This window comes from Vanellus vanellus, assembly GCF_965231255.1.
Source record: "Vanellus vanellus genome assembly, chromosome: 3".
NCBI classification, from domain to species: Eukaryota; Metazoa; Chordata; class Aves; order Charadriiformes; family Charadriidae; genus Vanellus; species Vanellus vanellus.
The window spans coordinates 61,008,670-61,035,569 of NC_138907.1; the positions used below are offsets into that span (position 1 = coordinate 61,008,670).

A 26,900-nucleotide genomic window follows, 5' to 3' on the forward strand; every position below is an offset into this window, starting at 1 on the left:
CTGCATTTGGGAAACCACCACAGAAAACTCAGACTGCAGGAGGTGGTGATCCTTCCCTCCTCATTCAGGATTAAGCCAGGCCCCAACACAATGATGTAGAAAAAAAAAAAAAAAAAAAAAGGTCAAGTAACCTGAACCATTGATACCTGACATCCACAACTAGGGAACAGACAGCACGGCTCTGTCCTCGGCTCTGCTGCCCATTCTCACTGGGACATTATCACTGGAAATCAATGTACTCAGTGACAGCTATCAGTTTTGAGGGCCATATAAGGGGTGGTAGGGAGTGGCTATCCCACGACAGTTTCCGTGTTGTAAACCCAGTACTTAGGAAATCTTAAAATTGTTGATGCTGGCTGTGAAGCCAGGTATGAATGACGTACCAGATGGAAGTATCTAAGCATCTGTGTGCTTATTTAATGTGAGAAACTTTGGCAAGGGACTAACACCACGTGAGTTTGCTCAGGACGCTGTAGTACAGCAACCCTGGTTGTTCAGCTGCATTCATGTTTGGGGTGGGGTAAGTGGTTCTCCTTGGTATAGCAACTGCCCTATTTAGCTTCTTTAGGTGGGTGATCACTGAAACAAACAAAGAGAAAGAGAACCAAACCCAAAATGTTGTTTAGAATTTCCACTCTGACACAACAACATTTTTGCTTTTTCCTCTTTGTCCAGAATTGACATTTTCACCAGATGGAAAATTTTTCCTTTCTCGCTAGCTGCTCTGCCTGGCACCATGGAGCACAAATCACAGTGAAAGCCAGTTTGCACTACTGTAATCACAGCAATTAAAAACTTGATGACTGTTGCTACTAGAAATACCAATACAGTTATACAAGACTGCTGACCAACAAGTACGAGAGGATTGACAAACTCCTATTAGTGACACCAGGGAAGCGTGAAAGCATAAGTTTTTAATGGGAAGCAGACAAATGCTACGCAACAGACCTTCTGGCCCCCAAACCAATGTCTGTACATGGTTTAGGAGGCACTGTTGCAAAATCCAAAAGCACAACTGTTCAGTCTGGCAAAACATTGATGACCGGCTGCACCCCCCAATACTGTGCCTCCACCGAAGATGAAGGGTAAACATTATACTCTTCCAGCATGAGACAATCACATAAAAGTAATGCAGGTCTTTGACAAAAGTGAACATGATCCAGAGCATTAATTTGGCAGATCATTCACCTTTAATAAGTTTTGTGGCATATCTAGTACATATTAAAAAACAAATTTCATTACTATATTCAAAAAAATCCAAACCCAAACCTGAGCAACACCCCCCCTCAAAATATTAGTTTTAAAAGTTACACATATATACATACGGTTACAAAAAGGAGAAAGTTATCTCAGGAGTTCCAGTTACAGTAACAAAACATAGATGCATTTACTGAGATTAATGTGTAATGTCATTGATCACTGTAAACCAAAGTCTATTAAAATCAATACAAGATTTGTCACACTAAACACGCATTGTCTATTCACAATGAATTCCACATACCCTCTACTTTGCAAACACAAAGTGTTCTAATATATTTACACTCTGAAGTTTAAACCACAGTGTAAAAAGGATAAACCTCTCTAGAAGTTACGACAGTCCTGTTACATTTTCTACCTGAAATACTGCCATGCAGTGTTCTTACCCACATCTTGATTAGGGGGGAAATTGCTCTTTGTGCCAGTGTAGTGCTGTAAGTTCCCTGTACTGCTCTTGTGAATTTTACTATGCAACTCCAGCAGGTCAAGGCTCAACTTCCAGAAGTGCACTTTCAGAGGTAGTGTCCTCCCGGGCTGGAGTGCTCTCAAGTGGGAACAGCCGAGGTGGCCTCAGGACCTGGCAGAACTGCAGTGGCCACTGGCACCTGCCCCAAGTCCGTGCAGAACTGCAAGGCGCATCCCACCTCTTTGGTAGTTTTCATAGCCATAATTTTAAGGCCAGTAATGTTAGATCCATCTCACATAAGTGATGCTAAGAGACATCTTAAACTTGTCATCAATACAGGCCTTATTTAGCAAATGGTCAGCTAGGACAGTATAGCCTAATCATAGCCTGTGGTTGTTTTCAGAGAGGGTTGGGGGTGTAAAGAAAGGAAGGAAAGAGACCACAATTAGACTAGGCTGCTTTGCAAACTATCTACTACATTGCAAACTATCTAAGACTTTGAAAAAGTGACTGAGCGCTGCCATTTTTTTTCTAAAAATACTTATTTCTCATCAGTACTGTTAAGTTATCCTGAACATAAAATAAACATAAACTCAAATAAGACAACACTGCTGTTTTTCTCTACATCTACACCAATAAATACAGTAGGGCCTCAAGAAACCAAAACATATGGGATCTTCTGCATTTCCCATGGGACCTTACGATCACCTGAATTTTTTCCTGCTTTACTTTCCTCTACCTGAGCTCCAAAATCTAAGCATTAGCTTTCTTGTCAGGGCCTACATTTGTCTTACTCCACTTGAGCATTTTCAATGCTCTTTAAATCAGCTAACGTAAAAGTTTCCAAATGAGTAACATGAGCCAGGGATTTGAACGTAGCATCTTCTCGGTATGTCCCGAGAGTAAAGCAAAAGAGCTAAGCCTCTGTTCTGTACCTTCCATGTGAACAAGCACAGAACTGCCCTGAGTCTGACCAGATACACACTGTCCTAAATAAAGCAATCTCACAAGCTGCTAAGACTAAAAGAGAAATGTAAAAGAAAGTGAACATTTGTTTTCACTTATACAAACAGATTAAAACTACAATTGTCTATGCAAGACAATGTACCAACCTATCTCTTTCTCACGCAGAAAACAGATGCCATATTTGCTGACAGATCTGGGTGGTCTATTAAATGAAAAGGCAAATTACAAAACCTCCTGTAATTGGGCCACTAGATCAAAATGCTACCCTCATTCACTTGGATAAATTTCTTCAGGCTCCAGTCAGACCACTTCACATGGACAGTAAGCGAAAGTTTGAGGTAGCCATATGCTTCTTCTCCCCTTTGACACAACAAATAACCACCTCTGTTAACTGTTTCTGATCCTCTCTGTAAGACTTTAGTCCCAGATGTATATTTACCTTAACAAGACCACCTACCTCCAGAGCAAGCTTTTTTTTTTTTTTTTTTTTTGCTAAAAGAAGATATCCTGGGCACTCTCCATAGTCTAGCTGTGTTGCTCCAAAGGGATATCTTTAGACTAAGTGTAACTTCTTTTCCACTGAATCCCCATCCCCACCCCAGCCAAACTGCTGGAGAATTTACACCCATTTTGTTGGCAGATCATGATCACTCCAAGCCAACACACATTTTCTTTTTGCCAAGTTCATAGGACTTCAGTCTGTATTTGCTGAATATATTTTAGAAATAAGTTGGAGAGGTGTCTATATCAGAGATGCACTGAAAATTATTTTAGCAGCAGATACTATTGACATAGGGTCTTCGTAGTTCTGCAGCTTCCCTAACAATATTAGGAGAAGAACTTACTGTGTTACATCAAATAGAAGAAATAAGCAGCAAGGATGGCAAAAACTCAGTCTCCAAGTTCTTGGGCTAAAACATCCTGAATGAACTTCAATGTACGTTGGTACAGGAAAGCATCCTTCTTCTTTGGCTTACAAATATTTAGATGATTAACATCCACTGGAATAAGGTCTCCAATTCCCAACTCTGGGAGAGGGGGGGGGAAAAAAAAAAAAAAGAAAAAACTACCAAAGTTCATAAGGTCACCTAGACTGAAAAGAGCATCTTGCATTAGTAATTTCTCCCTCAAAAGCAACTTTTGTTTTCAGTTTAAGTGTTTTGTCTTCATTATTTTTTAATGTGCTAAAAGCATCAATACACACTGTTATAGTCAGATAGAGCTATACATTGCTACAAAACCCACACTGGTGAACCATTAGGTCAGAGTTCTACTATCTTTATTGGGAATACGCAAATACACATTTCTCCATATAGACAACTTCAAAGAATCAAAACTTCATTTGCCAGCAACTGACTGACAGCAAAGTTCTGCCCAAAGTTTAAGCACTGACATGAACAGGGACAGGGTTTAATCCAGGGTACCCAGATTCTGATCACCATGAATGGCCCATATTCCTTATAAAAGTACTTTGATGTGGAGATTAAAAATGGGACTAGAATGCACCTGAAATATGCCACAAATCACTACACGCATTTCTGGGGACATGAAAAAATCACATTGCTTAATTGCAGAATACAAGTATTCAATTTTCAGCTACTGATTTTGGGGCACACTACGGCATTGATTCTTTCCTGACAGCTATCACTACTAGTGAACTTTCCAGTTGGGATGCTGTGACTACCACATTCCAGTTTGTTGTCTATTCACTCAGCCTTCTGAGAAATCCTCCATTTTGCTTGGAACTCTGGATCTTTAACTATGTAAAATCACATTAGAGCAGGATGAAGGTTTGCTTTCATGTGCCCAAACGTGCATGTAAGAAACAGTGAGTGTACTGCTTGTCAGCCTGGGTTTTGAACAAAATGAGTGGCGTGCCACCGAACCATTATATGCCCTCTAAAGGCTTTTGAGAACTCATGTGCTGCATTATATGTCATCTCTAGAAGAGGAGAAATACAATACAAAATTATAAGTGCACAGTGCTTATTTGTGCACTGTTATCCAGCCTTCTTTTTCATTTTCTTTCACTAAAAAAATGAATGCCCAGTTTTTCAGTCCTCGCCAATAAAATTGCATCAGCAACGTTTTTGCAAACAATTGCTCCTTGAGAAAACATACTGAAAAAATATTGCTAAATATTGACTCTGGGATGTATGGTCAACCTTTTTCAGAGCAACTAACCTTGCATTTAAGCTAGTGGATTTAGCTGGTGGAAAGCCTGATCTAAAACCTAACAAAGCAACAGTTTCTGTTCAAGGCCTTACAAGTTCCTTCGGCAGTGCAGAAGAAGGTTTTGCTCATGCAAGACCTGAAAATATCAGGCTTAATACAATTCTATAAGTTGAACACCTATAAACAAAGCAAGAGAAAGAACTATCTGGTTCTATCTCCTACAAAAGTAAAAAAGATGGAGGGAACTCTTCAGGAGGTAAACTCTATTGCTTAAGTGCCTGAGATAGGGAAGATAAAGGATTCTTAACACTGAAAAACAGCTTTGTGACTTTTTCCTTCCATTAGCAGTTTACGAATTTTCTTTCTTGTTTTTTAAAGGAGGAAATAGTTGGAATTACGGGAGCTTCTGAAACACTATTCAGCCTACCTATACAAGGATAAACAACAGTTACTCATAATTACAAAGGAAAGGACTACAACAATGTAACACTAGACCAGGGTCTACCCTGCTTTTTTCAATAAGCAAGTGTCACTCACATTTAGAAAAATCAAAACAAACAATTCCTATTCTAAGATATAAACGTACCTGCCTCTGATCTCAGCAGGGAGACTGTAGTTTAAATTCAGCCAAAAGTTTAAACAAAAAACCCCACAATATAACAGACGTTCTAGGTCTTTCCACCATAGCATTTATAATCCTTCCTCATTATCCATGTTTACATGAATATATACAAAATTAAATAAATTAAATAGCTATTTGACTTACTCGCAGATTCCAGAGGTACGACGTGCAGTTTTATCATGCTGCCTATATGTGTTGGTAAGGTTTCTGCAAAACTCAGCACTGAAAATTTCTTATCTTTGGCAAAAGACAGGAAGTCATCATTCAGCTCTTTAAGGGCAGGGGAATCTGAGAAAGAACAACATAATTTTTGCAGTGTTATCTTGAACATAAGATTATAGCATTTGTCAGGCAAGACTGCATTCCTAAAGAGATGCTTTGGAAAAATTAATACTCCAGTAAAAGAAGTAGCATTTTGCTTGTAATACCTTTTTCCAGCTATCATATGCAACAATTGTTTATTTCTGCATAACATGGAATTTGTTGAGAAGAGTCAAAAGTCCATCACATGTTGAGTTACTACATTGCTAAATGGCCCAAACTACTCTTCTATGAACTTGTTCTGACTCCTTTTTTCCCCTTGTCTCTGCAATCAAATGAAACAGTTACTCAAAACTACTTACAGTAATTCAACACACAACCCAAAACATAAAAAGGGGGGTTGTTGTTTTTATCCAGCTTTTTCTGACAGCACAATAAAAAAAAAATGCATCATGAACAGATTAGCATAGATCCCCGTTGTTAAATAGTAGCAAAGTGAGCGTACCCTTGCTGAGTTCTTTAACCTCCACAGACGGAAAGAGAAGATATCTGGCATTTATAGAATATTCAGCCAGCTGGGAACCATGGTGAGGTACGCTATAAAATATGATTCCTCTGGTGTTGTTTACAATTTTATCCATTTCTGGATTCTTGGAAGCATCCACCAGCATCTTTTTTACTAGAAGACCTGGCAACAGAAACTGAATTAATGCGAGGATTTAAACCACTGTGAAAATAATGATCATGCTATATTATCCATGAAACAACTAACTATATTCTTGCCTCAGTTGATTAGGCCTTAGTTTGTCAAATATCTAAGATTAAGTTGAAAAAAAACCAAACCAAACCTGAGGAAGCATTAAAATAAAATGTCAATGAATGATGCAAATCCAATTTTCGTTTGCTTTAAGTGTTGCTAATGACATTTACTATCTGCCTAATCATGGAGAAAATTTTGCCTCTGGATTCCCATTTACATGAATTTCAACTCACTGATTTTTTGTTTTTAAATCAACACACTAAAACCAAACAGCAATAAAAATCCTTTCAAAATGTATATGCTATTGAATATATATATATTTTCTATATTTAGGTTTTCGCAAATTTTGTAGATAAACTATTCTGAATAATTGCATTTCAGACTGAACTTGGTTACAGCTTATTCTGAAATATAACAGCAAATAAATATTTTCCATCAACCAGGCAATGTGCTTACCACCCATGCTATGTGATACCCACACCAAAGGTCTGTCTCCGATCCCAGCAGCTCTGAGCTTGTCAAGAAGCTCATTGCTCCTGTATGCAATAGACTTCCTGCAAAGAAAAAAAAAACAAACACAAGCATGATGAAGCATGATAGGTTAAAGGCAATGTTAAAACAGAATGTATTTTCAATGCTGAGTGTTTATGAAAGTGAATTAGGTACATAACATCAATTACTTAATTATTGTTGCTACAATGAAAAATGCCAAAAACTTTTGTAAGGTTGGCTTCACAAGGACAACAGGAATTGAGCTAAATTCAGTCTCTTGAGCTTGCTAGAAAGTTTTATTTTTATTTCACTCACCACTCATTTCCTTTATCTTTAGTTCAACAAATCTCTTTGTGGAGTTTTAGTTTCATTTACACATTGTAACAAAATTACATTTTCATTTTATGAAAGCATCGTGAATGCATAATGAACTTTATCCCCTGAAAGAAGAATATATCTAACCTCTGACAAAAATATACTTTGCTAAACGGCGCTCAAAATGTGAAGCAATGTACAGGAATTTAATAACTATGTGCATGATCAATCATTACATTAAAAAAAAAAAAAAAATCACAGATGTCTGTTATACTTTCCAGACAATATTATCCAAGTGCTTTGTACTGGAACAGTATAGAAGCACAATAATCTCCACTTTATAAAGAGACAAGTTATATGTTAGAGATTGAAAATGAATTTGTGGTGGAACCAAAATAAAACCAATCCCAATTCCCAATCCAAGCTTCAAAATGCAACATTGTTACTCCTTGCAGTGTAGTAAGAATCAAACATAGAAGACCCTCGGATAATGAAAACATCAGGATATTGGGGCAACCACTGTGCAAAATAATTCACTTCATCTCTATTGGTTCTCAGCATTGTCACTAGAAATTGCTTTTATAACACATACGAAAAGAATACTCCAATGTATCTTTTCAGCTGAACAATAGACTTTAGGATAGCTGGGAGACATAAAAATTCATTTTTGAAACAGTGAATGAGCCTATACACTCGAAGCAGTCATAAGGCTGTGATTCTACTGCTACATCTCTGTTCCTGTGAGTTAAAAATATCTTCAAGATCTTTCATTTTTTGTTAACCATATCAAATTATAAAATAATCAGATACTATGCTGGAGTGACCATAAATAGCAGGTAATATAATTTTCCATTCTGTAATGAAAAAGACACTATCTTAAAAAAAAAAAAATGTTTATTTCTTTTTAAAATTTTCTTCCATTATACTAACTCTAGATGGACACAGGTAAAAGGTTCTCTTAGAATCATAGAATCTTTTAGGTTGGAAAAGATCCTCAAGATCATCGAGTCCAACCGTTAACCTAACACTGCCAAGTCCACCACTAAACCATGTCCCTAAGCACCACATCTACCCGTCTTCTAAATCCCTGTTACTTGGGAGAACAGACCGACCTCCCATCTCTACATTCTCCTTTCAAGTAGCTGTAGGGAGCAATCAGGTCTCCTCTCAGACTCCTTTTCTCCAGGCTGAACAACCCCAGTTCCCTCAGCCGCTACTCATAAGACTTGTTCTCTAGACCCTTCACTAGCTTCGTTGCTTTTCTTTGGATGCAAAACAAGGTACAAGGCCCCTCTACAAGGTCCGGTCTTCTTTAGACCTTCTAGATGTAGCCACCTACATATTTTTTACTGTCATTGTTCTGCCTAATTTCAAACATATTAACAGCCATGTCTTCCTTATTTTTTCCCTGCTTACATGCTTTCTTTAATGTAATAATTGCATTGAACCACCGTAAATCCACAGGGAGGAGGCAATGAACACGTACCAAGTTCCCAGTCTATTATACATGTGCTGATTTTTTTTCTTCCCTACACAAAATATAATCAATTTTCAGATTCTTAACCTGTGAGCAGTCATGCACATGCCTTCCCTGAAGTATACAAGTCAAATCTACAGTACTAGTTCCATGCTTAAGTATCTGCATAAGTGTTTGAAGGACTCAGATTAGGATCTGATTTAAAGGTCACTGAACTCAATTACTATGCCTAAAATCCATTCAAGCCAAATAACCTTTACGGGCTCAACATAATTTTATTTTTAGAAGGAACATGTTTGGAGGTACCATCTTCCTCTGACCTACCTGGTTCATGGTCAGTAAAAACAACTCCTCTGACAAGGTGAATTACACTATCTGACCAAACCAGTTACAGCTGCAGTATTTTATCTGTCAATGAGTTACATGAATTTCTTTCCAGGGATGAACACTTCTTGAATAAAAGTATCTTTGTATCAGAAATAGTGTGGCCAGGACTAGGGAAGTGATTGTCCCCCTATACTAGGCACTGGTAAGGCTGCACCTTGAATACTGTGTTCAGCTTTGGGCCCCTCAGTAGGTGAAAGACATTGAGATACTGGTGGGTGTCTAAAGAGCAACAAAGCTAGTGAAGGGTCTAGAGAACAAGTCTTGTGAGGAGTAGCTGAGGGAACTGGGGTTGTTCAGCCTGGAGAAAAGGAGCCTGAGGGGAGACCTTATTGCTCTCTACAGCTACTTGAAAAGAGGTTGTCGGGAGGTGGGGGTCAGTCTGTTCTCCCAAGTCACAGGTGACAGGACGAGAGAAAACAGCATCAAGTTGTGCCAGGGGAGGTTTAGATTGGATATTAGGAAACATTTCTTCACCTAAAAGGTTGTCAAGCATTGGAACAGGCTGCCCAGGGAAGTGGTGGAGTCACCATCCCTGGAGGGATTTAGAAGATGGGTAGATGTGGTGCTCAGGGACATGGTTTAGTGGTGGACTTGGCAGTGCTAGGTTAACGGTTAGACTCAATGGTCTCTTAAAGGTCTGTTCCAACCTAAACAATTCTATGACTCTATGAAAATGATATGTTTCGTTTTATCATGAGTATAAAGTCAAAGTACAGTGATTTTTTTGCTGTGCTTATGGAGCAGTATTGGGTCATTTTAAGTTTAAGAAATATTTCTCTTAAGATATAAAATTGATGCTATATTTACATCAACTAATAGCATAATTTAGTGTCTCCCCTAAACACGAAGCAGAATAGACTGTAAGAATTTAGGAAGTTTCCACAAGTAATTATCCATGAAGCTAAAAAGCTCAAGCATACCATGACTGTACTTAATGTTTTTCCAAACGCAACAGGAAAAATAAAATTCACTGTTTCACACTAGGTGATCCCAAGGATCAGCTTTCCACGTCTCTCTCCTGCCCCTCCTCTAAACCACAGACACTACATTTGTTACCTGTGAGCCTCAACAGGACATTTTGCTTTCCAGTCACTCAAATGGGTGTCGTATTCCACAGATATGATTCTAAGGGCAGGACAGTCTGAAGCCAGCCACGTCTAAATTAAAGAAAGGCGAAACCAAAAGGAGCTTATAATTGAAGTACTTAAATTCTTGCAAGCAAGTTACCAGCAATAGAGCAAAGATGTTACTATGGGGACAATATCAAGAAAGATTTTTGCTCTTCAGTTAATCCCCAAATACATCTTACACCTAGACTATTTTTCTTTTATTACATGCTGGTGAAGTCAGCCTGTTCCCAAGCCACAAAGTAGGCAAAGGATGGAGACAGATTACTAACTCGTGCGTTCCTGGCTCCCTCTCCTGGGTGCAACAAGAATTACTAAGATTACCAACAGGACAGATCGGTTTAAGTTTTACAGAGATACTTCGGTGGTTATAGCAATGTGTCCTCTGGACAGCTCTCACTAACGAAAAAACAGCAGCCACATGTGGAAATGTTATTGTCTTTTTACCTTTGGCCAGCACTGGCTATAGTCCTCTTCCCCTTCTGAAGCTTTTTTATCCAAATGCCGGTCAATGTCTTGCTGTCGCCAGGTTTTAAATGCTGCTCCCAAAAGACCATGAACAAAAAGGATGTCTGCTCTGATGGGCTGACTGATACAGAAAAAGGAATTTTTAAGAGATGCATCATACGTATTCTTTTAGCAAATTAAATTTACACAGAACTTTTAACCTAAGGGATGCCAAAATGCTATTGTTCACACCATACGATTTCTTACCTTATGGACAGCATTTAATGACATTTCACGACATTTCAAAGAGGATACTCAGATCAAGATAAAAGCCAGGTATCCACCCAGAAGAGAGAGATTTAAAAAAGGTATGAAAAGTACCCACCTCACAAATTACATTTTTATATAATGAAAAACACCATTCTCTCCAGCTACTGCTAATGCATCTTGCTAGTTCCAGACTTATCATCAAATTAGATCTTCACTGTAACCTGACTAACACCAGTGACCCCGGGAATAGTTGCTACTAAGTGACATACCACGTTGGAGACTGCTTCAGTCCTAGATACACAATCACAATTAAAAGATGCTGAAGCTGTAAATTTACTGCATCTTAGGCCAACATGTGCTGTTGCCAACAGAATAATTACAAGGCACTGCATCCCAAGACAGCCAACGCAAAAGTTAAATGGTTGCAATGCATGCAAAGCAATAATTCATCTCGTGGTTTGTGGTTGGATTTTTCCATGCAGTACAATAATACTCCTTTCATAGCTATGGACTGCTCCCAGCACTTCTGTTGTTCTTCTATTTGAGAATCTAAATTCAGTCCTCTCAACCCACCGAAGAACAGGAGGAGCAGGTGACATGACTACAGCAGCACTCTGATGTCAACTCTTCCAAAGTTTTGTACCTGAACAGCATAACAAGTAACTCAAAGTACAGCATGTACAATACCTCCTTCTGCTTTACCTGCTACGATATTGTGGATGTAAGACATAAACACCATCTGGATACTTTTCTTTCACTGTGTCCCTGTCTAGATTAGCCAAAGCTCTGGATGCATGAGAAGACTGAATGACATGTGGGGATTTCATTACTTCAGCAAGTACAGAAACCCAACCTACATCGAAAAAATAAAGTGGCAGGTTAACTAATTAGAAACATCATCCAAACAAAAGAATTCAGAAACATCATCCTTCAAAGTATACTTGTGAACACAGATGTTAAAACTTAAGAACGGTAACATCAAAAGCAACTATTTCAATTCGCTCTCCTTACCGCATGAAAGCCAATGCTAGGTAAGTGGAACCTCCAAAATGCAAAAATCCAGAGCAGTGAGGAGGCAATGTATTTTACTGCTCTTCAGCTTATGATCTGAAGGAGAAGGTCTCCTGCAGGTCAGTGCAGTTGTCAAAGAGGGAACAGATCTTGAGCCTCTTTTTGCAGGTAAGATGCAAGAAAGACAGAGAAAAGAAACGTCCCAGAGAGAAAATGAAGCTTAAAGCGTAAATAAGACAAAGAAAACAACCCACAGGAATAATGGCAGGTGGAAAAATTGATGCTTGCTGTGAGAGTACAACCATTTCTAATTTTGAAATCCAGTGTGTGAAAAACTGTTTAAGGAATTAAAATGTCCTCGCTATTCTAAAAATAGTATACTGTATGTACTTAAGAAACATAACAAAATTAATGAAGGAAACCTTTGAATGCATTCCTCAATAAAATTTTAAGTCACAGCTAGCTCAAAAAAAACCCAGACACTTTATAATACTTTACCTAAGATGTAAAATACAGTTTCTTAGACATGGGTGGCGATGTTCATAGACTACTGAGAAATGCAAAGAACTGTCTTTTATACACACACAGACAGATGTATTTCTTTAAAATCCTGATAAATCTTGTTGTTGTTAGCAAAAGTGGTCTATAAATCACAATTACATTAAAGTCAAGTTCATAAATAAAACCTGGGAACACTTTGAAGAGAGATTTTCAAACAGAGGCTGATTTGAAAAAGAAGTAACAATTTACTTCGTGAGCACTGTTTCAAAATCATGTACAATATGTGGCTATTAGTATAGCCAGTAAGTTGCTAATTCAAGATAGTTAGCTCACTGTGGGCTGAGGAAAAGAATGAATTGACACGAGTTTCGTTTAAATGCAAGTACTTTTGGGAACTGTAATTTTTTTTTTTAAAAATTATGTATTTAAATCACATTCCTAAGCAGAATATATGTTGATCACTGTGCAATTTCTCCTTAAGAACACCACTATCTAAATATATATTTTCAGTTCTCCAAATACAATGAAAGATTGCGAAGCTGGTCTAATTAAAACTAGCAACGTCTCTGGTTTTGCATTTCTCTTAAAATGAGCCAAGATGGAGAGTCAAAAATAGTGTTCAGAATCCTTCTGTCCCCAGATGCACCATCATAGCTACTACACTGTGCATCATTGCTTTTCTTCCTCTTCCTGTGCCAGCAGTTTTTGCAAAGGAAAAGAGGTTCTTTCTTCTTTTCATCATCCAACAACAGAAGAGAAGTCTTATCAACTCTTGACCAGCAGTATCCAACTGCTCATCTCTGCAGTCTGGTTCACTGTCTAGAATTCCATTTGTACTGAGAGCTCTGCCCCAGGGACCTGCTGACTCTTCCACTACAGTCTCTTCCTCTACACGTATGGTTTTAGCAGTCGTCACAAGAATGTAAGAAAGGTGCTAGAGCTCAGACCAAAGGTCTTTGTAGTCCAGCTGTCTTTCTCCAAAAGTGAGCAGTAATGGAAGTTGCAGAACAAAATTAAAATTAAAAGAATAGAGCAATAAAAGGGCAAGTATATAGTGCTGATTCTCCACTATACCCTCCCAGTTTTCAGCGAGCAACTTGGCTTCTGTGTGTAGAGCTTTATGGATTTTTCTTTCCATGAATTTGTCTAATCACTTTTTGAAGGTTTGTAAGTCTTCAACAATCACAATGTTTTGTGGCAAGTTTTGGTTTGGTCATGCACTGTATGGAAAATATATACTTATTTGTTCCACGTCTTGATAACTGATGTACAAGAACCTTTGGTCTTGCATTATAAGAAACAGCAGATGACCATTACCTCTTTGCCGTCTCTATGCCAGCAAGGATTTTATAAATCTCCATCATATTCTCCTTCAGTCGCTGCTTCTGTCTTAGTCTAGTTATTTGTTCTTTATATCACAGCCACTCCAAATTTTTAATCACCCTTACGGTCTTTCCCTGTGCCTTTGCTACTTCTCCTTTTTGCAACAAGGAGATTAAAAACGCACTGCGTTTAAGAGGCAGACACCAGCTTGGCTGTATACAGTAGCATACTGGTATTTTCTATTTTTCTTTCTATTTCTTTCCTAATAAAACGTTGGGAATTATTTAGTTGGTACAGAACTTTTATTGTGATATTTAAGGGTATTAAAAAAGGGGCATCAGAGCAAAGCTTAGCAGAAGTTACCAGCCTAACATGAAACAAGGGAGGGCAGGAAGGCATGTTTCACTTTGTTCCAAAAGGTAAGGACTGTGAGCTGGTCTGTTCCTTTGTGAGACAAAAACACAGTCAATTAAAAAAAATTAATCTACAAGGTAGATTATCTGTAAAAGTAGGAAACTCAAAAGATTTTTGCCAGAAATGTGAACCAAACATCAACCAAGTTTAAATTTTCACTATCCATCAGAATCAGAACACCTCTGTAGCACTGACATATATTGGCTAGACAGTATACAGGAATTTTTAATCAAGATCATCTAAACGGTCTATATTTTTTGTATTAAACCCAATGACAACACGTCCCTATCCCCCCAGATATAAAATCCACTACACTACCATGGTACTTTGCATTTTACAAAAGCACTGAATCCTCTGAAAATTTTAGAACAGGAATCTGACATTCAGACTGCTTGCACTTGCTTTCCTTTTACCTGCATGTACTATGGATGAATGAAGACGTTCATCCAAAGCCATATTTCCAATAATGCGAATTATGTTCCTTTGTATTTTTGCTGAATCTTTACGTAGCTGGTATATCCTCTGTAGTAGCTGAAGGCCTCCTTTAGCTTCAATTTTATCACAGTGAGAAGAAACCTAGCATTATACAGTAAATACAATGACAATAAGTAGACATTCTGCAGAAGGTTCCTTGAGATGCTATTAATTCACAAATTAGGGAATTTTAAGGAGCCGGTATGATGCAGAGCCCTTATTACACAGAAATTCTTATTAATGTAGAATTTATTATGCCATAGTTGAAGAGGAAGTAAATATTTTAATATGCTAAATGCATGATTTCTAATGGATTGACAACCTGAAAGATGCTGAGTACCATTACTCTACTGTCCTCCATATCTGAGGAAGATGAGATAGCTCTCCACTTGGCATGATCAAATTTCAGTTCAAGAGTCTGAACAGGACAATTGTCTGCATTTGTTAAAGCACTATCTTGACCAGAGCTACTTCTCTTCCTCTTCACCACCTAAAATGCAATCATTATAACCCCTTCTCTTTGAAATGCAAAGGTACATCTACATTCCAAATAGCACTGCTATCATTATTGATCTTAAGGGTAACAATAGATTCTAGTCCAAGCAGATGAACATGTAGTGTCAACAAATGATATTGGCCAAATGCTTATGACTTAAACATGTTGTCAACAGTGCTTAAAAATGTGTGGTAGTTACAGACCTGCTGATGTCCTAAAGTCTGTGGCTTTCAACAAACACACATTCAGAATAAGTACAGTCACAACTTGTTTAAACTGAAAATCTGGAATATAACAAATTCTAGACTAAGTCAGAATTTCTATGTATATGGAAGATGTGAAAGGAATACTGGCAAACCGCACTTTTTCCATCCCCACTACCAATAACAATTTGGTATTGTCAATGCTGTTTCTCAATGAGCTAGGCTTCTGAGCAATTAAGTGCACACAGAAGAGCGCAGCAACAGGAAACAAGACAAATCACTGTTACACAAAGTCTTCCATACTCTTCATCTGTGTCTGCAAAGAACAGACTGGTCCTGGGAAGATGCACTGTGCTAGCTGCATGCTGTGCAATATTCTGCCCAAAGGCAGTGGCCCTTGAAGGAGGGGCCTTTGTGAATAGATGAGGTTTGCATTCCATTCTGGCTCTGATTAGAGCAAATTCATGAGGCTACTTTGCTTTCTGGAAACCTGCACTAGAGCTAGATTAAGAGCCATAAGAAGACAACTGCTTGTAAGCTTTCTGAACTGATGTACACCAACTCACACAAATTCACACATACTTTGCACTAAGAATTTCACACCATCGGCATCTTGCGTATTGAGAAGGTGCAGAGTGGAAATACTAAGTGTTCTATCTCCAATGACTTTGAGTGTCAGTGGGAGGTATTGTTAAATAATGGGAGACTTGTTAAATCCTTCGGACTTCAAGCATTCTCTCCTGCTTTGCTGTGTCAGAGCCGCCCTTTTACTTCTTGAAAGATACATACAGGTATACTACAGGGAAACTTACAAGGGTTAATTAGAAATGGTAACAGAACTTACATAGGCTTCCCATGAGAAAAAATTATGCTGCCTTCCAATTCACACCAGTCTCAGTTTTCTGAACATCCTTACAGAAAGGGTATGGGCTAGGGGACAAGGAAATGGCAACTCCTACCCAATATATGAGAAAGCATTAGGAAGAAATGTTTATAAATGTAGCTTTTCAGTTATAGTTTGAAGGACAAATTACCTTAGAATGCTGTACTAAAGCTTGCAAGCAAAAGAGTTCCACTGTCTCTGAAGGGATTTTACTCAATGTCTCACAATATGGAAGTCCATTTCCTCCAAAACACCATAAGCCTCCCTGCAATGAGAATCAGTAAAAATTATACCACATTCCAAATGGCTACATAAAATAAGCATTTCTAAACTAAAACATTGAGTGTGCAATGATCTATAGAAATTGCTGTAAAGAGTGCACAGCATGCATGCACTTTTCAAAAATGTACAGATTACACAACAGTACATTATAAAACTATCTACTATTTTTAACTGAAAATAGTAACTAGATTTTTGCAGTCAGTAATCTCCATAGTCTATTAACTTCAAAATATACAATAAAGAGAGAAAATGTAGGATTTTCATTTTGTTACTGAATGTCTTCTTTTAAAATAGTTTGCTTAAGCATAAAAAAGCAAGAATCAGACTGCATCTAGATTTCCATAGATGCAAAAATGAGAAGAGGAGGAAAGAAGGTCTTCAATACATAGCATAGTCTCTAAAGACCAGTCTCTCTCAATCATGCAGTAAGATGACCAGCATTACTTCAATAAAAATCAGTTTTCTATAACAGCGTGATTATCAAAATGCCTCCAACTGTGGTGTCTTACCAAAGCTCCCTTTGTAGCAAGAGCTCTGGCTGTGAAAACAATAAAGGAGTCATAGTGTAAAACACATAACTGTGTCATAGGAAATAAAGAGTTATTGCACTCTGAAATATCTAAACAAAGCCTGACAGGCATCATTATTAACAAGACAGTCACTTCTATTATTACATCTTACAAAATAATCACTGATTTAAAGAGTCACAACGTTTTAATAAAAAAATAAAATGCACAAGTGATAATGGATGACACTGGCATTACAATTATTATTTTTAAGCAATAGCAGTACTTTAAATGATGTTTCTAAAGCCACCCAGGAAGTTGTCGGACAGAGTTGAAGAATTCCTAGTTTCCAAGTCTAAACAGACCACTAGACTATTCCAATTCTGGTTTTGGCAACAGTGACCTGTTACAGGGAGGCATTTCCATGTGATATAATAGAATTTACTGTTTAAGGTGTGTTAACAACTCATCAGTTTGTTAGTAAGACTTAACAGAGGTTTAATCATCTCAGCAGTAAAAGAACACTCAAACAGTGGTAAGATGAAATGTAAAATGATTTTTCACAAGCACTGCAAAGGGAAGGAAATGTTCTGGACAAAATGTTGAAATATCTGCTTTATGGGAAGGCTTGTAAGTAAAGATATAATCTTTCAATAGACCAACTAGGACAGCTGGGAAAGATAAACAAGCTTTCAAGCAGACAGACTGTACATAGAAAAGATTTGACTTGTGTTTTACAGTCACAAAGTCTCTGTATTTCTCTTCCTATTACAATGATTAAAAACATGGAGATAGGTTTTTATCTTTGAGCTCTGCAGGAACAAAGAACCCAAATAGTTCTGTTCTGCAGGTGGGAACTCACCCTTTGTGCAGCGAGAGTCTGACTACTTTCACGTAAAGCAAGAGATGTGAAGTACTGGACACATGGATCAAGACCAGTCTGAGGTAAAGATACTAACAACAAGCGAAGTTCATCTTCTATGGGATAATCCTGTGAGAAGTAAGCACAAATAGCTTGTGTTCAAGGCACGAAGCAAAGCACAGAGAAAAGAAAGATACAAAATAATGGAATCAGCCTTATTAATAAGGCCATAAATACGAACCCTGGACTTGACTGCTTTGCAACTACAGTTTAATAGTTACACCTGTAAAGACTTTGGAAACTGATAATTCTAAAACCACCAACTGAGCGATGAAAAGCAAGCTTTAAAATTCATACTTTGGTGGCCTTATTCCAATAGGTCTGAAGGGCAGAAGAAAAAAACAGTTGGCACAGGAAGCTTAAAAGCTCATCCTTAACTACACAGTAATTTTGGTGCTGCTCCATCACAATGAATGTATAAGTTACTAGTAAAAAATGCAGACAACATTTCTTTTAATCTTCAAAATATTCATATAGATGTTCATTTAATAATGCAGGGTAGATTACAGGAAAATAGATTCAAAGTCATTTTATTTGCCCACAGTCATGAAAGTTGCAGTTATTCTAATCCTTGCTACAATCAGAGATGGAGACATATCTGATGTGCAGAGCAACACTTGCTGCCACAATGATTTGCTTTAACTTCCTAAGCAGCAGATTGGGAACTCTTAGCTTCAATCACTGACCAATCATACTGCTGTAAAAATGAAGTATATACACAACCATATACTAGTATAAGCCAGTACTTCAAGACTGACAGGTACAGATCCACCATCACGTAGTGTTACAAAGATAAGAAAGCAAAAATATCACTACCAATCAAAGCTGTTTGCTCAGATTTTTGTTGGTTAAGGTACACAGGTATTCTCTGAGAGGGACTTCTGCCAGCATTCATTCTATTAGCATTACAGAAGACCTCTAATATTATGCTTTATGTGCTGATTCTGTTACTTGAAGAAGCTGATATGATCACATGATTGCTCAAACCATCATATATATATATATATATACATATTTCCTAATTAACATAAAAGCAAACCAAGGCCAGTATGGATTTGTTGGTACTCAAAAGCTGGCAATAAAGAAGAGGGCCTACAGCAGAGCACCACACCAGCACTGACGATAGAGGCCTCCAGGAGTGCTCTCTACCTGTAGGATTCTGACAGTATTAACTAGGCAATCTAGGATGACTTAATATAAGACTGCTTCGCATTGCCTACTAGGAACAGACAGGCAGTGTGTGTATCAGACTGTAACTGGCTCAAACTTCACTGCTGGTAAATATGTAATGTGGACATGCAGCCCGAGAACAATAATTGATCCACACTCCTATCCTTATTTCTTTCCATCATGTCATTCACTAACGCAGATATACCCTAGGGGTGTATCACTATATTATAATTTTGTATTTTGGTCTTAATTTTACTACTCATTAGTTACTTTAGAAGAACTCCACTTTAGTATGGTTACCAACAACAAAAGCACTACAAACAAACAAGCAAGCAAAAATAATCTAATACCTACTTTTCATTTACTTACATTCTTTATTTTTGGCATTGGTGGTGGAGGCAGGAAAAAGCGAAGGTCGATACCTCTGGATCGAGCCAGACCTATAGCAGTTCTTTGATCACAGGCTTGGGCAACTGTACCATACTGATAATCTGTAGTACGAGAACTTCAGCGTTAGGGTTAAAACAAACTTTATTTCTTTCATTTGTTTTAAAATGCCGGTTTTGATCTACTTTGTAAATATACTTGAAAAAAGAACCACCTCTCCGCAATCTACTTAAATAAGCACTGGTTTTGGAACCTCAAGTTCCAAAAGATAAAAATTGCAGATGTTAGACCAGCTACAGACTATACTGAACTGAAATACAGCTGGGCACTAATTGTTCATTACAGACCAGTTTAACAAAGGTTCCAAGATATAAGTTGAACACAAGCAAAAGCAAATGGTCAGTATTGCCACTTTGAAATGAATACAAAGACTACAAACACAAGCTTAATCCCCTGAGCTTGAGTTAAAATTTGAAAGGCTTCTTGCATACTTTTTTCTGCATACAGTATTAAAAAACAGATGCTTAAATCCAAATGCTGCAAAAACCTAATTTTAAATGATACAAAAGGCACGTTTCAATAAAATTGTTAATGTCACAAAATCAGGTGACCTTAGAAAAGGCAGGATAGCACCACAATACAATTTAAGTACCCTTCCTTACTGAAGATAGAAGACAGACTTTCAGTTACCTTACAGAAGGGACACCAGATTTAAACAGTAACTACTGTTCCTTTCCAAAACCTACCTACTTTGTAGCTGGAGAAATTGAAAATTACATACTGAAGTTAAGTGGCAAACTGAAGGGAAGGAAAAGAAAACATAACCTTAAAGTGGATCAATACTTTTTTCTATAAAAATTTGTTTCTACCCCCGTTACTGTTATACAGTTCCAGAACAAAACTGACAAGCCATTTAAAATATACTTTTCACAAACAGTCACAGATTGGCCACATTTTTAATTTGGTGCTGATAACTTACAGCTGCAAACTGAAGTCACCGAAGCTGTGCTTTGAACAAGTGAAATACTGTATTTATGACAACAGGTATGCTGAAAAATTTGGTCCTAGCTGTGAAAAGTTAGAACATACTTTCAGTCTTAACTTTTCTTGGGCTCGGTTTTGGAGTACCAGGTCAAAAAAAAAGCCTGTTTCCCTCATGAGGTAGTTGGCAAGAATAATTAGTGTTTGTGAAACATCAAAACACTACACCAATGAGCATTACAGAGAAATGGAGACAACAAAAAGCAACTAGATTCCCGAATACTAGCCATTTTGTGCACTGAGATCACCTGCTAACAGCATTCTACAAACATGAGACAGTTATATTAAATCAGTACACAAAGCTTCAGCTTTGGTATATCTTAGCTTTCAAACATTTTCAAACACAGCTTTTTGATGTAAATTGCTTAAAGAAATTGATTTGAATTTTAAAGAGGCAATCTGAAACAAAATAAATCCCAAGGCACGGAATTGCCCTGGAAGAGTGAAAGGTCCTCAACTGACTGGTTACCAGAATAATGACAGTCAAGATTACAGTGTCATGTTGTTTATGTGGACTAGTGATAGAGGGGGGAGGAGGACACACATACAGACACAGACCCTTTACTTGCACTTTCATGGGTATTTGCTGCTAGAGCAACAGGGAGGACCTACTACTACTAAATAATAACTAGGATGGAAAATGGCTTACAAATAATGCGTGCACATACAAGTCCTCCACCTATAGTTTGTCATTACTACCTCGCTATTTACTACCTGTCAGCTCCTAACCAACTGTTATTAATTTAACCGTGGCTTTAAACTTGCTCCTACAGAGCCTTACAAAAAATCACTGCCAGAACTTGTGACCACGTTAGCAGTCCCAACAGAAAAACTAAGGAACTAATGAACATGAGCTGTTCTAACACACCATGGCAGTGGTTTCAATTCTCTGGTGGAGAAACAGAGAAGCCTGCACTGCAGACACATTCTATCAGGGTATTAGGAGAGAACAATTGCTTGAAATGTAAATAACCCCCCCACATTTTAGATCAAATTTCAGAGTGTATTTACACTTCTTGCAGCTACAAGCTTTTTTTTCACGTTGGCAGCAGACTTGGAACAGCTAACTGAAACTTAGTTCCACTTCTAGGATGAATTAGGCTACATCAGCATACGTTACCATGCCAGTGACTGTTGCTTGCCAGGTCTTGTACAGCCTGCAGTCTGACCTCTTTGTCTTCTGACTGACTTCTCTTTAAGAGAAGCCATAAGGCACATTCATGATCTTCTCCATCAAATGTACTGAATTGTTCTTTTACCAGGAAAGAAATAAAACCCAAGTTATTATTAATGAGCATTTTAACAGTCACATTTCTATTTGTTAAGTAAAAAAAAAAAATCTGTTTCCTTTAATATCGGAGTATTAGTCATTAACAGTAATTTAGAGTGTAATGTTTTAATATTAAATTAGCACAATAAAAAATGACAGAATGAAATCAGTAAAATGCTGGTCTTTAAATCAATAGGGAGGTTTTGATTCATTTTAGTGGCACCAAGTTGATATTCCACATATGTTACATCCACAACACCTGGCTGGCCCTTACCAACCAGAATTGCCAGCTTCCAGCAGGAGCTGGAAACGATTAGCAACTCTTGAGGCTCTGATGTTGAACAATTAATTTCATAGCACAGATAGTTAAATAACAGATAGTTAAATGAGAAACCTTTTCTAAAATGAAATTTTGAGTGTATTCCATGCCCCGAACACCTTTTGTACACAAACCTGTTATTTTAAGCTTCAAACCTCTTCTGAAACAGGATATAAAAAAATCTCAAATCTCTTCTTAACCATCACTTTAATTTACTTTTAGAAATGGAATTATTTTAATACATAAATATATACTAATATTCTATATTAATATACAAAATTATAAGTAATACTGCCACTATTTCAAACACAAAAGAACATGTTAATTTTGTAAGAAAAATTATTTTAATTTCTAAAAGGCTTACTATCCAAAATTATAATGATAGGTGAAGCCATGCTTTCAATACTTACCATTAAAAGGTCTCCAGAAAATTTTAGCTTCTGTTTCTAGAATTTTCCTCACTGCTTTATGGATTTCTTTTCTGGCTTGGTATGTGATCCCTACAAGAGTATTTGTAGATTACTGGAAGTCTGAAAGACAGTTCTCTCACATTATTTTTCATATATATATCTCTCTTACAGACACACACATACATATGGACAGATATAGATATAGAATTATCTCATATAGAAGAACTGTATGTATAGAACTATCTTAAAAAAAAAAAGCCACCAGCTTAAAATAAATTTGGTGACATTGTAAAGAATATTATTTTTGTAACAGACCTCAGGAGATATAACTTTCCTTATATAAGAGTGACTTCCAGAAACATTCTATTCTCTTAAAATTCTACTTTTAGAATCCAAACAATTATGCATCTTACCTTGATATTCACTTGGATTTAGAGAAGCTGTACGTACGTATACATGGGATTTAAGTTTTTCTTGATGTATAGCTTGAGTATCGATTTGCAGTAACTTCTTTAGGGATAGGACTTCATACGTAATGAATACAAAACCTCTTTAAATAGAAGAAAACTGCAGATGAATATTAATTAAAAAATATTATGACAAAAATACATTAACAATCATTTTGGTACAAACCATCCAGATTTTATCGAATATATAAGTCTGCAGGTTATTTTAATTTAGCAAAGTAGAAAAAAGACTCTAAAATACTCAAAAGAAGTAATAACTATCAGAAAATATGCTTCAAAACTATATTCTACCACGTCTAAAAGTTCTTTAATATTGTCACTTTTTTTGAAAGATACGAATTAAAATTTTTACTGTATATATGATACATATATGCTTGTCAGTTCCAACTTACCCTAGTATAAGTGATCCAGTTACCTTTGCGATTTTCCCTTGAAAAAATAAAAAATTCATGTCAAAGTTGTGTGCATCACCTCAATATAAACATAGCATTTGATTACCAGACAGTATGAATGTTAGCTATTAAGAGTAAGCTTTTTAAATTTTTTCTATTGCTCTCTGGCTTTCAGGAAATCACTACCTAAATTTACAATCGGAGAAAACATTGCTTGATTAGAATTTGCTGCTCTCCTAAGCAAGATGATGAAACATGCATCCTGCTAGTGCTATTTACTTTGAGTATTGCTACCTATCTATTTCATTCATTGCTCAGCTGCAGGAATCAACAATAAACTTTTTCTGCCTGTATCACTAGCATTCATTTGGAACTCTAGACTATTTGAAGAAGTTAGCTTTTTCTTACATGGTGTGGATATTTCTTCAATGTACATGAATACATACAGGAGTATGTATGTTCTTTGAAAAGTCCTGCAGAGTCTCCCTGAGAAAATACATTTTTTTTTTAAAAATCCATTATGAGTTCCATAATATGAATCTAATTTATAAAGCAAGCAGCTGAATAAACACATCACTTGCAACAATTTCCCTTTTAAGTCTAACAATTCCTGTAAGATTTGAGCGCTTTTGCCTCAACAAAGTTGAGCTGATTATCTGGATGTAAGGATCTCAATACAGAGAAACTCTATTATTATCAGTAGCAGCAAACCCAATGGAACACATCTCACCTATCATGAATAATTTCTTTTCCTCAGCATGAATTGGGAGATTTGCCCCACAATCACTGCCACCAGGTTCTGTCTTTGCGAGACCATAAGAATTTTGCATGCAGACAAGAGGCAGCTACATGTTGAAGAAATAACTGGCAGAGAAGATTGAAAAGGGAAAAAAATGCAATGCTTCCTGTAGAGCAGAAATGGAAATAACCTATCTTTTAATGCTCACAAATGAACTTCAGAATCGTAAGAATTGTCATTCTGTACAGAAGGCACCAAAGAAAGCAAAGACTAAGCAGAAAAGATTGCAGAACTAATATCAGTAAATAAGGAGGAAGAAACAATAGAAACAAACTTTATTAAAACTTTATTCACAATTTATGGGTGTAATTGTTTCATGGCTCTAGAGGCTACAAAAAAATCAGATACAAAATGGAGTTTAAAGCAGTTTAATGAGATTGCATTGGGGGGGGGACGGACTCATCTCATGTTCTAATCCCAGATAATCTGCTGGTGTCATTTTACATATCATTATGCAAAGCAAGGTCAAAAGCAGACATCCACTTTAGGCAAGTAAAAGCTTTTGATCACAAAGTATTCAGGGATTTAGATCTTTTGTATCATTTCATTATGCATGGTGTCATACCAACACAGATTTTTCCTTTTTATTAACACCTCAGATCAACACATACAGAACTTTACTCACTGATATCTTTCCAGGGTAGGTGTGTTTTTGTGGCTGGACCAGAGGTTCCTATTTGTCTATAGCAAAATATACAGTAAGCCGACACTGACATTCTGTGTAAATAAAAAAAGAGGGAAAAAAAAAAAGTAATGACTGATTTGAGAATTAGAGCACAAAAACCTGTTGCAGTTTTTTTCCTGTCTTTTTACAGCAAAGGTCATGATAGCAAAAGACTTGATTAACAGCAGAGGTCACAATAAACCATATTTGTGTCATTTCACTCCATATGCTTGAATTAAAGAAGTCTATAAGCTCCTCAAATTAATAGGCTGTACTTAAATGACAAGAAAATTTTAAAGCAGTTTTTCATACAACTCTGTGTTACTGTTGATTTTAGTGATTATGTATCTCCAATTAACTTGTCTGCTTGTAAGTCTCCTTTCCTACTTCTTAGCAACTCTCCCTTAAATACCAGATACAGTCATCTCCATCAAGACATTACTCAATATAACATGGGCTTTAATATAACTCAGTAACCAACTCCTTTTAAAATTCCTAATTGGTTGTGTTAGCAAGTAAGTCTTTTATTTTTACTAACAAGGCTCCAAGAACTACTACATATTTTTGTCTTTAAAGCATAAATCCGACTAATACTTCAAGAATGTAAAAACTCTACTGATAATGAAAATAAGTGTTGGTTCTAAAATGCTCTGACTCCATGGGATCATGAAACTCATAGGGCATGCTTACAGGTAAAACATAGACGACGCATCTCATTGTAGAAAAATTCTTACACATACAAAAGAATAAAAACCTAGCTGTAGCCATGAAGAAGAGGAGAACCTTTTTTAAAATTAATGCCTTAGCAATTCAGCATTATGAAGACACAGAATACAGACAAATTGCACTGTATTCACTGAATGCTCAAATTGAACTAGAATTTTTTTTCCAATCACAAACACACATAAGGTATTTTAAAACTACCAAAGTTCTGAATGTACAAGCAAGAATCTTCTTGACAGTAAAGATCTCCATGAAAGTAGTATCTGAGTTAGAAATATGAAACGATTTATTTTTCTGACCTATGCAAGACACTGAATTTCCCCCATTTTACAGGTAGAAAGATGAGTTAAGCATTCTGCAACTTCCTTACACATTCTAGATATCACATTGCCTCTTTGAAGAAGTGGGACTATTCAGGAGGGACTGTAAAGGAGCCATGGCCTGTAGACCACTGATCAAGGATGTATCTTCACCTTTGCACAACGAGGTTCAAAGAAAATATAGTTATATTAGTCAAGCACTGAAAACCAAGCCAATTTAGGCCAGACAAAAGCACCAACTCCTGTTTCTACTATTCATATATTTACCATTTTATGTATTAGTAAAAAGCTACTGCCTTGACATTTGATTTATATAAGAAAATCTTATATAAGTTAGGTAATAAACAAATTGGCCTTGGCAACCCACAACAATCAAGTTCCGCATGTTACTTCTGTTGAAGACTTAACCTCAAGTCTTAGTAGACAGAACATGTAGCATTTTTAGTACAAGAATTATGCCAAAGTCCAAAAAGAATATTAAACATTTATAACAATCACAAAATACACAAAAAGATGCTTTTTCATACACTTCAGAAGTAACATGACATTCATATTTTATAATAAGTGAAATTTTAGTGTCTGCATTGATACATTTAAGCTGAGTTAAATACTGAGTTAATCTGATTAAACAGATTTAAAACCACACCTCCCTCTCTCACATATTTATCAAATTATTATGTTGGAAACATAGACATCCTTATTAAATGTCAAATTAAGTCTATATCACCACAATGACAATTAACTCAAAATGGTAAAATGTCATGTGTGTAAATCTTGATCAGTAAACCCAATCTTGAAATACAGGAGCCCTTTATATTCTCCTTGGACGTAAAATAATCTCTACAGACCAAAAAAAGAACTTATCTCGCTTTTAATGTTCAGAGAAATTGGACACTGACAAGGGGGCTTTTTTGTTTCCTTCCACAAATATGCCTTCCCTCTTTTCCCGTTTCCCCAAAAG

At 36.8% G+C, this 26,900-nt stretch overlaps 1 protein-coding gene across 1 annotated transcript; it reads right to left on the reverse strand.

Annotated features, from left to right (window-relative positions):
- Positions 1 to 1,059: 1,059 nt before the first annotated feature.
- On the reverse strand, positions 1,060 to 24,275 carry SERAC1 (serine active site containing 1). Its single transcript, XM_082480995.1, has 16 exons — positions 24,164 to 24,275; positions 23,434 to 23,470; positions 22,988 to 23,124; positions 22,575 to 22,664; positions 21,696 to 21,827; positions 19,517 to 19,638; positions 17,918 to 18,046; positions 16,419 to 16,532; positions 14,625 to 14,787; positions 11,665 to 11,815; positions 10,693 to 10,834; positions 10,175 to 10,275; positions 6,904 to 7,001; positions 6,193 to 6,375; positions 5,571 to 5,714; positions 1,060 to 3,657 (listed from the first exon to the last, which is right to left on the reverse strand). Exons 1-16 carry the CDS (start codon positions 24,261 to 24,263, stop codon positions 3,521 to 3,523), a joined length of 1,980 nt encoding a protein of 659 aa, XP_082337121.1. The 5' UTR covers positions 24,264 to 24,275; the 3' UTR covers positions 1,060 to 3,520.
- Positions 24,276 to 26,900: the final 2,625 nt, after the last annotated feature.